This window comes from Spermophilus citellus (assembly GCF_964194105.1).
Source record: "Spermophilus citellus genome assembly, chromosome: 12".
NCBI lineage: Eukaryota > Metazoa > Chordata > Mammalia > Rodentia > Sciuridae > Spermophilus > Spermophilus citellus.
In genome coordinates, this window is record NC_138198.1 from 13,597,306 (window position 1) to 13,611,919 (window position 14,614).

General features: G+C 47.1%; 1 protein-coding gene across 1 annotated transcript in view; it reads right to left on the reverse strand.

The window, feature by feature from the left end:
* Window positions 1-13,916, reverse strand: part of LOC308631734 (17-beta-hydroxysteroid dehydrogenase type 3-like) — a gene marked incomplete at its 5' end in the record, with an annotated part of 31,106 nt that extends 17,190 nt beyond the window's left edge. The window contains 3 exons of the mRNA XM_081263205.1: window positions 281-356; window positions 10,827-10,873; window positions 13,763-13,916. Coding sequence (XP_081119331.1) covers window positions 281-356; window positions 10,827-10,873; window positions 13,763-13,916 — 277 coding nt within the window. The remainder of the gene's footprint in view (window positions 1-280; window positions 357-10,826; window positions 10,874-13,762) is intronic.
* Between the last annotated feature and the right edge of the window lie 698 nt (window positions 13,917-14,614).

Sequence of the window (14,614 nt, forward strand, 5' to 3'; positions counted from 1 at the left end):
AAGCTACCAAGCAGCTGAGACCTCTGCGAGAGCAGATGTCGTTCTAAGCATGAAGCCCCTGGGTCAGAGAAGATGGTAGACCTACTTGTGCCTGAGCCTCTACCTGCCTCCCCCAGCCCACGAATCCATGGTGAGCTGGAGCCTGCGCCTTAAACCTGGGGCTTCACCTCATAAACTGGGTTCTCCCTGGCACCAAGGTCACCCCAGGCTACAGACGCCCGATTGGGAATCCACAGGCAGGACAGGGCCGGCTGGGCTGGGGGGCTCCATGAGCACTCACCAATCTCCCTGGCAAGGACTTGCAGTTTTTCCAGGGTCCGGCTGATAAGCACAACGTTGAGTCCACATTTTGCCAACTAGGGGGTGGGAGGGGAAGGATGAAGATGTTAATCAGTGTGGGCAGGAGGCTTGCTTGCCAGGTGGACTGGTCCCCAGCTGTCTCTCTGGGTTATAGGATGCGATGCGGTACTTGTTTCTCCAGGTTTCACCCTGCAGAAGGAACAAAGGGTTTGAGTGACAGGCAATACGGTCCCCTGGACAGGGCTGACAGTGGCTTCCTCATAGTAACCGATGCTTTGTCACATGTGACATTTGTACCAGGAACTACCATAAATGCTTTTCTTCTACAGGCCCAACGTCTGGAACACGTGGGGTTCACTGCGCATAGGAACTCATCATATTAGGGACCATATACTATACCCAGGTCTCCAGATTCTGGGATTCCACATCAGTAGAGTCAACCAAACACAGGTTGGAAATATTTGGGAGAAAATAATCATGTCTCTACTGAACATGTACAGACCTCTCTCCCTCGTCATTTTTCCTTAAATAATATACGTTTTTAAAAAACCATTTCAGTAACCTGGAGATGATTTAAAATATTCAGAGGATGTGTACAGATCACAGACAAAGTACTGTGCCATCTTGTATAAAAGATTGGTGCCCCCGTGGTGTCTGGTGTCCACAGGGTCCCCAGTCCTGCTCAGGTACCCAGGGACAGCTGCATCTGGTAGCAGGGTCTAGGACAGTGCCCCACAATTTAAAACAATGTTTCTTAGCTGTGATTTTAATAAAGAATTGTATGTTCCCGAAAACATGGAAGGAGCCGAGTTATAGCGTTGACTATGTGGCCCCCAGGACCCTCTTGTGCACTCTTCAGGTCCAGGTGTCAGGACCTCCTGGGGAGCTGTCAAGAACCACCCATTCCCACCAAAACCATCCAAGTAAAAAAAATCTCTGGATTTGGAGCCTTAACATTTACATCTTTTTCTGTTTTAATTAGCAAACTGCATTGTTAATCACAGAGCTACATTCTCATTGTAAAAGATTCAAATGACACCAAGGCAAAAAGAGTCCCAATGTCCCCCAGTCCCATCTCCCCACATGGATCCTCTGCCTCCGGTGCGGTATGGATCCTGCTCCGACTTCCCTGCACCTGTGGCATGTATAGGTACAGTTAGGAGTGGAAGTTGGCTTTGGGGAGTCAATGTCTCCAAATCCTCCATGATTGACATCTTAGCTATGGACTTGCAACGTTCCCTTAATGATGGGTCTTGTCTCTGGGGCTGTGTCCATGTCCACCCTGGGCCCTGAAGGACCACATGACTCTTTGCTCATTGCTCCCTAGTGTTCTGTAGTTCCCCTTTTGCTGAGCACCTAGGTTATTCTCAAACTTTCCTAGTGCCGGTATCACGACAGAAGAAGCCCTCTTGCTGTGTCTGTAGACATTGATTCCTGGAGTGGACAGGTGGAATCGCCACGTCACAGGCTACATGCTTGTCAAATTTGAATACTATTGTAAAACCGCCCTCCCTTCACACTGTGTCATCAACAGCATGATCATGGCCCTCTCCCCATGGCCTCATTACTATCCGTTTGATGTTCACACCTTTTTCACCCTGATGTAGCTAGCCCTTCATTGTTTTAATTTCTGTTTTTTTCAATTATCAGTGTGGCTGAGCATGTGTGAATTACCAGGATACCATTTTTATTCTGTTTGTTTGTTTATTTATTTATTTATTTGGGTGGCCTCTGAGGCAGGGGAAAGGAGTAGGCATGACGTGGGTCAGGTGTCCAACATGCCGGGGACTGAAAGAGCCTGGATACTGGTCCCCATGGAATTGAAACCACATTTGTATCTGGAAGCAAAGCATAGGACCTTCTTCACCTAAGAGGGGTCAGAGGCCACAGGCCCTGAGGCTGAGAAGGAACCGCAGTGAGCAGGTTAGTGATATACCTGAACAGGGGACAGGCCTCCTGGGTCCCAAGAGTCCTGCTACCTTACAACCCTGGTTATACTTTAGATTTATTCATATTTCCATTTCTGAAAAAGACATGATGATCTCCCACAGTGTGGTGAATTTTTCAATCATTTCTATTTTGTTTAGATTCTGTTTATATTTATATTATATTTATATTTCAACATAATATTGGCAGGAATAGAATAAGTTCGATACCAGTGACCTGAGTTTTATCAATATGATTTTCCTCCTTCATGACTCCTTGTCCTGAGTTACATCTCGTCGGGTGTGGACATTGCTCCGAGTCCTCTTTTCTGATTTGCCTTTTCCAAGTTGACCTCCATTTTTCAACCTTCCTTCAACATTGGGTTTTGTTTTCTTAGCTTCACCTGAGTATCTGTTACCTACGGGTAGATTTAACCAAGTAACCTGTATTGGAGTGTCTGTGGAGTTGTTACAGTAGCCTATCTTATTTTAATTTTTCCATTCACTTAATTTCCATTGTTATTTTTCCCCCTTATATGACTTTAATAGGCTGACCAGGAGAGACAGTGCTACGGTGTCACACAGCATCTCCTGCAAGCAATGTGACACCTCAGGGTAGCCCCTGCACACAGTGACCCGGGGATCTAGATCATCAGTGTGTGTGTTTGTGTGCGTGTGTGTACACATATATAGACATACATGTTCATGTGTATATAAATCATACACACGTGTGAACTACATAATATAGTTAAACTATATACATGTGTATGTCTCCAAAATTCCTACGCTGGAATTTGATGGTATTAAGACGTGCCACCTTTCAGGAAGTGATTAGGTCCTGAGGGCCCCTGTGAATGGGATCGATGCCCTTATAGGACAGGCTTCAGAGAGCAGCCTGGTTCTGCTCTTCACTGAGCAAGGACCAGCCAGAGCCGCCATCTTGGTAGCAGAGAAGGAGCCCCAGGAGACCCCAGATCTGCTGTGCCTTGATCTTGGACTTCCCCAGATCTGGGAAACACGATTTTATTATCCATGATTACCCAACGTAGCTGCATAGACAAAGTAAGACAAGCAGCAAATAAAAACCAAAAAAGAAAAAGGCACAGCTTTATCAATATTAATCAAAATGGGTGTTAAGCAAGTGAGCACGACTAGAAGTAAAACTAGTGAAAGGTTGAATTCCTCGGGAAGATATAAGGTTTCCAATCCTGGATTGCCTAAGTGAATGGCTTGTGTGGAAGGGTCTATGTGACAGGTGACAGATACACCCTCGCAGTGGGAGATGTTCATTTGTCTTGCAGGAATTGTTGGATGGAGCACACAGACATTGGACAGGGACGTGGACTGGGTCAACCTTAGGAACACCACAGCTGGTGAAGTGGGCTCGTGTAAACCCTGCAGAAGACCCTGTGGTTTGGAAAGCTGGCTGTCTGGGTCAATGGTAAGACTGACAGGTCTCCAGCAAAGTGGTGGGGAATAAATGTCGGGTGTGATTAGAGACACAGCCTGGATCTACACGACAGAGAAGGAGAGAGGAGTGTGCATACACAGCCAGTTTTGCTACCCCCTAAAGTCCTTACCAAACCATGGGAAAGGATTCTTTTCTAGACAAACAAATCCACAGGAAAGATGACAGCAAAGACAGAATCCAACCCCCAAACTCTTGCTTGCTGGAAAATAGATAGGCAAGATCTGAAATCTCAACCAGGAATAGGGTCAGCTGAGAACTGACAAAATGTTTTTTTTTTTTGCTTTATAATATAAATTTTTTAAATTGAATCCTAGCAATTTTATAGTGTGATGGATCAGTACATATACACAGTATGTAATGATCAGATCAGATCTTGCTGTGGTGTGGTCTCCACATCTGTGCCTGTCCTCTGGGAGACAGACCTGTTCATACCAAAAAAAAAAAAAAAGGGGGAACAACTTCAATATCTGCCAACAGAGGAAAGAAAAACTAAAGCTGGACACATTGAAATACTATAGTGTTATGATTGTGGGATACTACACAGCACTGAAAATGAATGGACCATGTTCTACACACATCAGCATGAATGGATTTCAAAAGCATAGTTTCGACCAGTATAGACTGTAAAAATGCATATGACTCAATTTACATGAGGTTCAAAACAAACAACCCAACCCATGTGTTGTTTAAAGGAGCACATGTATGTAATAAAACTGTCCTATTAAAAAGCAAGGAAATTAGTCACACAGCGTTCATGACGGTGTTTACATTTGTGGGGTGAGGGAACAGAAATGTAAGGCGTAACACACAGGCAGCTTCAAGGACGCTGGGTGACCAGGGACACAGGACTCTATTATTTTTTGTGACCTCTGTAGGGTTTCTCTGAATGCTATGCACTCTTGGGTGACTGTCCCTTTCTCTCTGCCTCTCAGAGCCATGGCACACTGTCACGGGCTCACGACAGCCACAGCCTGGGTCAGAAATTCCAGGGTGGAAGCCAAGCAGCCCAGGAACAACATGAATCGAGAGGAACCAGAAAACAATGGAAAGCTGCTGTCTCCATGGAAGGCCAGATGAAAGGGGCCAGCGGGGAGCAGCTGGAGCCATTTAGACATCAAGAGGACTCTCACTGGCCTGAGATGTCACCCCACACGGCAAAGGACACAGATGGGGGTCCCAAGAGCAGATGGCTGTTTCCCCCGCGTTGGCACAAGACGGAGCTAGCCGGTGACTCTAGGCCGACTCTGTCCCTCACCTGGAGCTGCCAGGGCAGGACCTTGAGAAGAACGAGGACGGCCCTCTGCCATGCTGGAGGTGGGGGAGCCTTCCCAGATGCCCCCCAAGTGGCCAGATGTGGAGGGACGAAGCCAGGCCACCTTTCAGCATGTGATCTGGTTCCGGCACTCTCTGGGCATTAACAGCCAAGATAACAGGTCACCACGCATCAGAGTGACAAAGAGTAGAACTTACAAGCTTTCGTGCTAACAAGCGGTCCGTGAAAAAGACACTGTACGTCCAGCCTGGCGGTGGCCTCCGGTCTTTGTAGGCACATCCCCCTGGATAGCAGCCTCACTGCAGGGGACGCACCTGGGAGTGAGCTGGAGTTTCCAGAGGTTCCTGCCCACGTCCACCTCTGGACTTTGGATGGATGGCAGGGTAACATCAAACTCTCCAGTCCCCACTGCCATGACAACCCTAGGTCACCTGGGCCCAGGCTGACGGTGGACCTGGGAGGGACTCTCTGGAGGCTTCTGTGGGATCCCCAATATACCTGGAGCTCAGGAGAGGCACACTGTCCCTGTCCTCTCCGAGAGCACCCACGCTCTCCCTTGAGGGTGTCCCCTTGCCCCAGGAGTTAAGATTCTCTGTAGTTTCACTAAAAGGGATGGTTTCTCTTTCCGTTTCCTGAAGGAAACTCCCACTAATTCTATCACCTTCACAGAGAGACCCAGGTCAGGGTGGGGCAGGGGACAGGGTGTATTTCTCTTTCTGTGCATTTCCAAATGCTCCGGTTTTCTAACTCTAGGCTGCACCTCTATGATCCTTAGCAGGATTTATCTGGGCGAAGAGATGGTGGCTCTTTTTATTCTTGGTCTCTTCTTCCCATCTCTTTAGATTTGATATACATGTGTCATAACTTCATCCTCCACCCAGGAAATGCAAACGAAAACCATGAGATATGGCCACTCCATTTAAAAAAAAAAAAGAAAGAAAACTAAGAATTTTTTTTAATGCCTAACCATAAGCTGTCCCATTTCAGAGCAGACCCCTGCCAGGGGCACCCCCAAGTCCTCTCTCTCTCTCCACAGAAACCTCCCACCCACTTGTCCGATTTTGAGGGCTGGGATCCTGTAAAGGGTGGTGCAGAATCAGGCACCTTTGTCTCCGCCTCCTCTGGGTCAGCGTCCAGGGGAAGCCCCCACTAAGTGGAAAATGATTTGCATTTCCAGCACAAAGGGTGCTCTCTGCCTGGTGGCCCGCCACCTCCTCTCAAGAGCCCCAGAGCCCTTGGTGAAGTGGTCTGAGCCAGGAGGGGCCCAGAGGCTGGCTGTCTGGGTGGCCATTGTTCCCTTTGTCTGCGGGAGCAGGACTCAATCTTGCTGCCCAGGTCGGGGCTGACAGGCTACAGACAGGGAGCTGAGCCCGGCCTTCCCACCGCCCACCGCCGCCCCTCCTGAGCAGCCATGGCTTGGCCTGCTGAAGGGCCTCGCTCTCTCTGCTGCTCTGGGGCCTGGGTCGGGGAAGGTGTTTGTGGCTGGTCGACCCCAGGGGGTGGGAAGGCCAGGAAAGACAGGGCTGCCTCTGTGTGGCAGGGGACAGAGAAAGGCCTGGGGTTCAGGTGCAGAGAAAGGGGACGTGGTGGGAGAGCAGCTTGGGCATGGCTGGGGGCCACCAGGCCACCCACCTGCCTGTTCCCACCTGCTCCCAGCAGGGCTCCAAGTGCCTGACTCCAAATGTGCACACAGACTAAACCAGGAGGCAGCGTGGAGCAGGCTTCCAGGAAGATGCACCAGAAGACCTTCCCTTATCCCTTCTCTCACATGCAACTTGAAAACCTGGATAATAAGAGACTCTACAGAACAGGACTGTGGGGGGTCCCTGGGCTTTCTCTTTGCTTCCCATAGTTTGGATTTATTGCTGGAGAAGCCAGAAGACCAGAGATGCCAACAGGTGCAAATGTAAAAAATAAAATAAAATAGAAATCTCAAGAAAAGTCTGCTCTCTCTATCCAAAGGACAAGAAAAGGGAAATCCTAGCAAAACAGAAAATGTGTAGACAAAATTGCTCTCCCCCCAGCAAACACCTTGGGGAAACCACAGCCCTGGCCCCACCCCTGCCAGCAGCCTGAGAGGAAGAGGAGACTCCCACCCTGGGGACCCTGTGATGAGAGCCATCACCACCACCACCCAGTGTCACGTGCTGTGGTTTGTGTGTGGTTTGTCCCCCAGAGGCTCATTTGGGGGTTTATCCCCCAGAGCTGAACCAAGAAGGCCACCCAAGTTTGGACTTTCAGCCTCCAAATAAACCTCTTTTCTTTTTACAGAACCCAGCCTCAAGTATTTGGGTATAGTAGTGGAAAACGGACTTACAAATACCCAACCCTTCACTCCCCTCCTCTCTCTCTTCCCCTGGGATGATAACAGAGCAGAGCTCATGGTCAGCCACACACAGTGGTCATGAGGCCATCCCCCCAAATATCCCTGGAGAATTTGTGGGGAACAGCAAAGAGGCATTCCTGCCCCTTCTGCCAGAGTGGTACCAGCAGAGACCTAGGAGGGAGCCAGGACCCCCCCACACATCCCAACCAGCAGGAAGAAGGAGGCAGCACCCTTTAACAGAGGCCAAGCAGAGAGCATGGGCCTCCACCCTACCTGGCAGGGAAAAAAATGGAACCCACTCCTCCCCACACTGAAGAAATGTCAGCGTAGGCCAGAACAGGCAGATTCCGATAAGATCCAGTCTCAACATAAAACCCAAAATGCCCAAGGTTCAGAGAACAGTCACTGATCATGCAAAAAGTTTTTCTAAAAAGTCTATTTCCGAAGGGAAAAGAAAATCATCAGGTGACAATGTTGAGATAACACAGATTTTAGAATTATCTGACCAGATTTTGAAGCATTAAAAATTCTTCAACCAAGCCATTGTGAACACGCGAAAACCACAGAACATTCCAGCAAAGATTCAAGAGACCCAGGGAACAGGGTAAAGCCAAGAAGCAAGAAACATCCTCACTGAACTCGTGACCACTGCTGATCCAGGAAAGCTCTTAACACAGCAAGAAGCGACCCCGGCTCTGGAAGGGAAGGCACTGTAGCTCTGTCCTAAGAAATCCCAGAGGCCAGGGGAGGGACCATATGCTGGCGGAAAAGGACAGTCAGTTACGGAGCCTGTGTCCCGAGAAAGGACCCTTCAGGAATGAAGAAGAGATCCAGACATTGGGGAGTGAAGAGAACGTCAGTGTGTTTCCTTCCACCAGAACCTACTTGAAGGTTCTGCCACCACCCAAGAGCACCACAGGCAGGGGACGGGGGCCTTTGGGGACATTCAGATTCCAAACTGTAGCACATAGGATTCATGCAGACCACAAGGACGGCTTTCCTTCTGACGTGGGGGGTGGAAGACCCTTTGCTTTGGAAAGGAGGTGCTGAAGCCTCCCTCCAACCTCAGCACCCAAATACACAGCCCGTCTGTGGACGGTCAGCCACTACTGGCCTGAGCAGGTCCCAGGTGAGAACAAGGAGGCGCTCTTCACCTTCAAAGAAGCAGACTCAAGAGAGAAGGTCACTGGCTTCCACCATCAGGAGGGAATAGGGGGCAGATGCATGAGTCCAGCACAAGGAACTCTTATAAGGGGCACGGTTTGGTTTGTTAACATCCCCAAGGTGTCTGTCAAGTGCCTCCAAGACGCCTGTCACTTCTCATAGCAGGGCTTAGTTAAGATGCCATCTCGGGGGGGATGACGTTCTGGGGAATGCCACTGTTAATCACACTTTTCATAGACACTGAATGTTTGTGTCCCTCCAGAAACATCCTGCATTGAAATCCCAACCCTGGACAGGATCCTATTCAGAGGCGAGGCCAGAGTCTAGAGAAGACAGAGAGCTTGTTCCTCTGTCTCTGCTCTCCCGGGGAAGGCCACCACCTGCAAACCAGGAAGAGGGCTCACCAGCCACCAGAACAGCCGAGGCTCTGGATGTCCCAACCTCCAGAACTGTGAACATCAGTATCGGTTAAGCCACTGACGTACAGTGACTTGATGTAACAGCCTGAGCTCATACCAGGCCTTTTTCACAAGTTAAATTACCATAACTTCAGTGGAAAGCACAGAGGCTTAAAGATGTTCAAAATCTCCAAGCCACCAAGTCCACTGCGAGGAAATTAGCTCTTAAAACAACTGGAGATGAGCATAAAAGTATATGATTTATTCACAAGCATGTTCCCAATTCTGTCTAAAATGAAGAAAATTTGTAAGTGAATGTGAAATTATAGAGTATCCATCCATTCGATAGAAAATTATGCTCCCACTTAAAAAAACGATGTTTTTGACATAAGAAAATGCTAACAACCAAAAATAACACTTAAAAAATAATGGCATGTGTAATCTGGGATTTGAGCCAAACTTGAGGAAAATTGCAAGGTTTTCAATATCCTTCTATTTAAAGAGGTGGTATTTTTTTCTCCCTTACTCAGAATCTCTCATCTTTCTCAACAGAGTCTTATAGTGTTCTTTTTAAAAGACTTGTAATTTTATTTTGTTTGTTTCTAGTATTGTTTGTTTTTCTATTGTGAATGAAAATATCTTTCATCGTATTTTTAAGAGGCTATTGATTTTTTATCAGACTTCCTTTTATAAAGATTTCAGGATTCTTTCTGTTTCTTCCATTGTTCTAGAAGTCAGCATAACAGAATGAGGAAGAAACAAAATGGGTAATAATTATAGGAAATTACAGTGATTATAGGAATAGTAATTATAGAAAACAATAATTAATGTAGAATCTGCAATAATAGTAGTATATGAAACAACACTGGCTATGAGCACGTTTTTTAAAAAATCTATCTACTGAGCAGAGGGTGTAGCTCAGAGGTAGAGCCCTGGCCTAGATCCCTGCAGGTCCCTGAGTTCCCTCCCAAACACCTAAAAAAATAAAACAAAACCAAAAAAAAAGTCTATCTATCTGCAGAAAAGCAAACATAGAGCAACACACCCAAAGATGCTAACCACGTTCCCAAGGCTCTCAGCTCTATCAGATGCACTTTTCACATAATATTTTGTAATGCATATTAACCTATTAAAATTAAAGTCATAAGTAATACAATTTGCCCACACAAATAATTATTAAAGCAATATTTTCCTAGCTGTGTGTGAAGCATAAATAAAAAGGGAGTATTTATAATTTTTAAAATTTGGGGGGTGTTTCTTTTTTCTTTTTCTTCACATCTCTCCCCTAGGTACCAGGGATTGAACCTAGGGGTGCTTGACCACTGAACCACATCTCCAACCCTCTTTTTATTATTATTTTATTTAGAGACAGGGTCTCACTGAGTTGCTTAGGGCATTTTGCTAAATTGCTGAGGCTGGCTTTGAACTCACAATCCTCCTGCCTCAGCCTCCTCCAGAGCTGCTGGGGTCACAGGTGTGCCCCACCATGCCCAGTTTTCAATTGTTCCTAAGTATATACACTACATAAACGCTGTGACACAGTTACATTGGAAAATAGCAATGTCCCATAAATTCCTGAAATAATTCTTAGGGGAAGGAACTGTCACCTTTGAATACCGCTGTATTTATTTGGGGGGGGGGGGTTGGTTTGTTTATTTGTTATTTTAAAGACAGTGTCCAGGGGATGAGATTATGAGTTTTCTAGTCTTCTCTAGAAATGTTCCTTCTTAAGTGAATGTCTCTTGCTTTTATATATGCGGAGAACTAGTGTTTGAGGGGGGTGTCACACGATGTGTTGTGTACAGGGACATTGTCTCTAAGAGGACAATCCCAAACCAGCTCAGTGGTACACACCCACGGTCCCAGGCACTCCCCAGCAGATTGCTTGAGCCCTGGAGTTCAAGGTCAGCCTGGCAACCCAGCAAAACTCTGTCCCAAAGGAAAAAAAAAAAAGGTAGAAGCCCCTTACCTCCAGTGAGTATGCTTTCCCAATCCCATCTCCTGCTCCAGTGACCACTGCAAAAGGGAACAGAGGATTCATCTGTATACGTTCCTCCTTCTCCTGGGCTACCCTGTCTGGCCAGCTGGGGTCTAGGATACTCAATGCCCACAGTGGCCTGGCTCCTCTCCGCTCCAAATTCCCAGCCCTTTGCCAACCCCTACTAATGCTCCAGGGGGAAGGGCGAGTTGTTTTGAGGGTCGGGTTTGTTTCTTTCTGTTGTGTTGTTTAAGGACCTGGTGAGGCAATGAGAAATATACTGTGAAATGTGCAGAGAGCCTCAGCCAGGAAACAATGTATCCAGACCTGAGGATTGAAACAGGGGACGCCACATGGTCAAGGGCAAGCAGTGCGCCCTGTAATCACTCCCATGCCCAATGCTTCCACCCCGCCTCCATCCCCACCCCACAGGGCAGCCTGTGGAAGATAAGGGACCTAGCAAAGAGGAGAATATAGAAATGCACAGAGGGAATGCGGTTGCCTGAAGGAACTTGGAGAATTTGCACTCCATAGAACTTTCTATTAGCATACAACCAGGAGGTCTTGTAGTCCTGTTGTCTCCAGCATTGCAGAGCTGTTGGTGATGAGGTCCAGAATCAGCCTCATTCACGGGAATGTCCCAATTTGGACATTCACTGCATTAAGTACACACACACCTGTGAATGACCTTGCCACCAACATTTCAAGGCCAAGGTACTCGCTCAAGGTTATTGTACATCTTGCCTTCCCCCACCCCCTGTGGGGAATCTTCACAATCACCCGAGTAGTTAAGGTAATGACAGGTATGATGATGGTGATCACAATCGCTTTCTGCATGCACTGTTCTGAGTGTCGTAGGTGTGTGACTTCATTGCATGCTCAAAACAAACCCAGAAGGTGTCATGATCATGTTCATCGTTGAGGAAGCTCAAAAAGAGGAAAGTTCTTCATTTGATCAAGGTCTCACTGCTAAAACTGAAGACCAAAGGATTTGAACTCATGCTACCTGACTTTGGGACCACAAGCCTATACAGATATACCAGGGAAATGATTAAGGAACTCAAGCTTGGAGCCCAGGGTACTCTCATCTTTAAAGTTGAAAACTTCTGTCTCTACTGATGGGTTTTCCTGTTGTCCCCACTTGTCCTCCTTGAAGTCCACGGGTGTGTACCACTGAGCCGGTTTGGGATTGCCTTCTTAGAGATAATGTCCTATGCCTCAGCAACATTCTACTCTTGCTGGCAATAACTCTATTCCATCTTACTCATAAAAACAGGTTAGGCTGGCCAGATGTGGTGGCACACACCTGTAATCCCAGCAGCTTGGGAGGCCGAGGCAGAAAGATGGCAGGTTCAAGGCCAGCCTCAGCAACTTAGCAAGGCCCTAAGCAACTCACTGAGGCCCTATCCAAAATTAAATTTTTTTAAAAAAAGGACTGGGGATGTGGCCCAGTGCTTAAAGCTCCCCTGGTTTCAATCTCCAGTTCCAAAAAAAAAAAAAAAAAAAAAAATTAAAAGTTAGGTTTTACACCTTGAGTCCACAAGTGGTCTAATTCTCTGGTCCATTTGAACTTTTTTTGGGGGGGCTGCATCCTACATCAGGGGGCAGGGGCTGAGCAGAGTCCTGAGTTCACCCAGTGTGTGAGCATTGAGTCTGTGTGGAGCAGGGCGTTTGGATCCAGAATATCCAGGCCTCAGCACTTGGTGAGTTCACTGGAGACAGCATGCCCTCCCAGGGAAGACGTGTGTGTGCGCGCGCGCGCACACACACACACACACACACACACACACACACACACTCTGCAGACACAGGCAGCATGGGTTATAAATCCACTTGTCATTGTAAACAACGTTCCATGTGGTAATGTTTTTAAATTTCCATTGCTATGTTTGTAAAGTTGCCAGGTTTAGCAAAGAAGGGTACAGGATGCTCCATGAACTTGAATTTCAGGTAAACAACAAATAATATTTTAGTATAATGCATTCCGTGCAATATTTGGATTGCAATATATTAAAAAATCAGAACTTGTTTATCTGAAACTCCATTTTAACTGGATATTCTGTGTTTTTCTCTGAAAGCCCCATAAGCATGTTACAGTCTTTCCTATTTAGCCTGGACGATATTTCTTTTTATAAAAGGTTTTTTATTGTTTTGTTTAATACCTTTATTTTTATTTATTCATTTTTATGTGGTGCTGAGGCTCGGACCCAGGGCCTCACACATGCTGGGCGAGCGCTCTACCTCTGAGCCCCAGCCCCAGGCCTGGATGATATTTCTAAAGACCTTAGCATTTCCTTCAAGGAGATGCTAAAGCCGTGACCTCATGGTCTTCACCTTAACCCGGTCAGGGGCTAAAATCCCACATGGTGGTTCCACCAGACAAATCCCTCGGGGCGACAGTGAGAACCAGGCCCAGGTGCCACATCTAACATCTTGAGAACACAGCTCCACAGCGATCTCTGTGGCCTTGATTTGGCAATACCCTCACTTCATCGGGGGCCTGGCCAGTCTTATTTTCTAATGAAGTAAATTAACATTATTTGTATTTCAGAATTTTGAGATACCCCTTAGCAAAATGGGTAGAACCTAGGGTCTAGGAATCTACAGAGATGTGGATACAGAAGTTTCTGCCTTTGTTTATTAATTGTGTCATCAGAGAGAGATCATCACACTAAGAAGAAAACTCAGGGGGTGATGTTGGGGGGACAGGTGTACAGCAGGAGTTGAGGAGCCTTCTGCCACATCTTGCTTTTTAGACAATTCTGATTTCACCCATGCTTTCTAGACTTCCCGATTAAATTAGATTTAACTGAAATTCCCAAAGGATGGAGATATACCTATGAGAAAAGAGGCACTATATCTTTGGGGACATAAATAGGAATAAGCAGGAATAATAAAATAAATGAGAGATGGACAGCCCCCCTTACCTGCCCACTGTCCCATCGACTGCAAGAAAGACCTTGGCAGAACTTTCCGGAAGCTCAGTAAAACGCATTTGCAGAATCTCACGCACTTTGCCAGGCCGGCCAGGCACACCAGCAGCCCGAGGAGAATGAAGAACTGTTCCAGAGCCTCCCCCATGACTGTATGGTCGCAGGTGCTGTCTCAAGCCTGGCCCTGTCCCCTCCTGGGGTGGGGCCCCCTAGGGGACGGCAAACCTCCTTCTGGGAGTCACTGGGTGCATTCCGTTAACTCTGGGACATTTAGATTAAAGTAACATCTTTACACAACCTCTGATTCACGGGCTTTTGAATGAAGTCTTCTTTCTAATATCTTCAGAGCACTGTTGGGCTTTGTTACCGTGGGGAAGCTGGTGGCCCTGCCTGTAATCCCAGTGACTCAGGAGGCTGAGGGAGGAGGGTCACACATTCAAAGCCAGCCTCGGTAACTTAGTGAGGCCCTAAGCAACTTAGAGAGACCCTGTCTCAAAATTAAAAAAAAAAATTAAAAAGGGCTGGGGATGTGGCTCCAGGTTCAAGTGCCCCTGGTTTAAAAAATAAAAATTCAAAAAGTGGACATGAAGGAAAACAAGACAATGAAGAAAGGGCAGCCCAGAGTTCTGGATTTGGAAACTGCTATGGTTTGTTCTCACAGCGACTCTGTGTTGGAAGCGTTGTCCCCAGCATGGAGATGTGAGCAGCAATGGAACTTTAGGTAAGGCCTCGTGGGAGGTCCCTAGGTCCTTAGGCAGAGGGGTTTGCCCTCGGAGGGGAATACTGACCACCTAGAGAGTTCTCTCAAGAACAAGTGGCCATAAATGCCTGACCCCAACCCTTGAA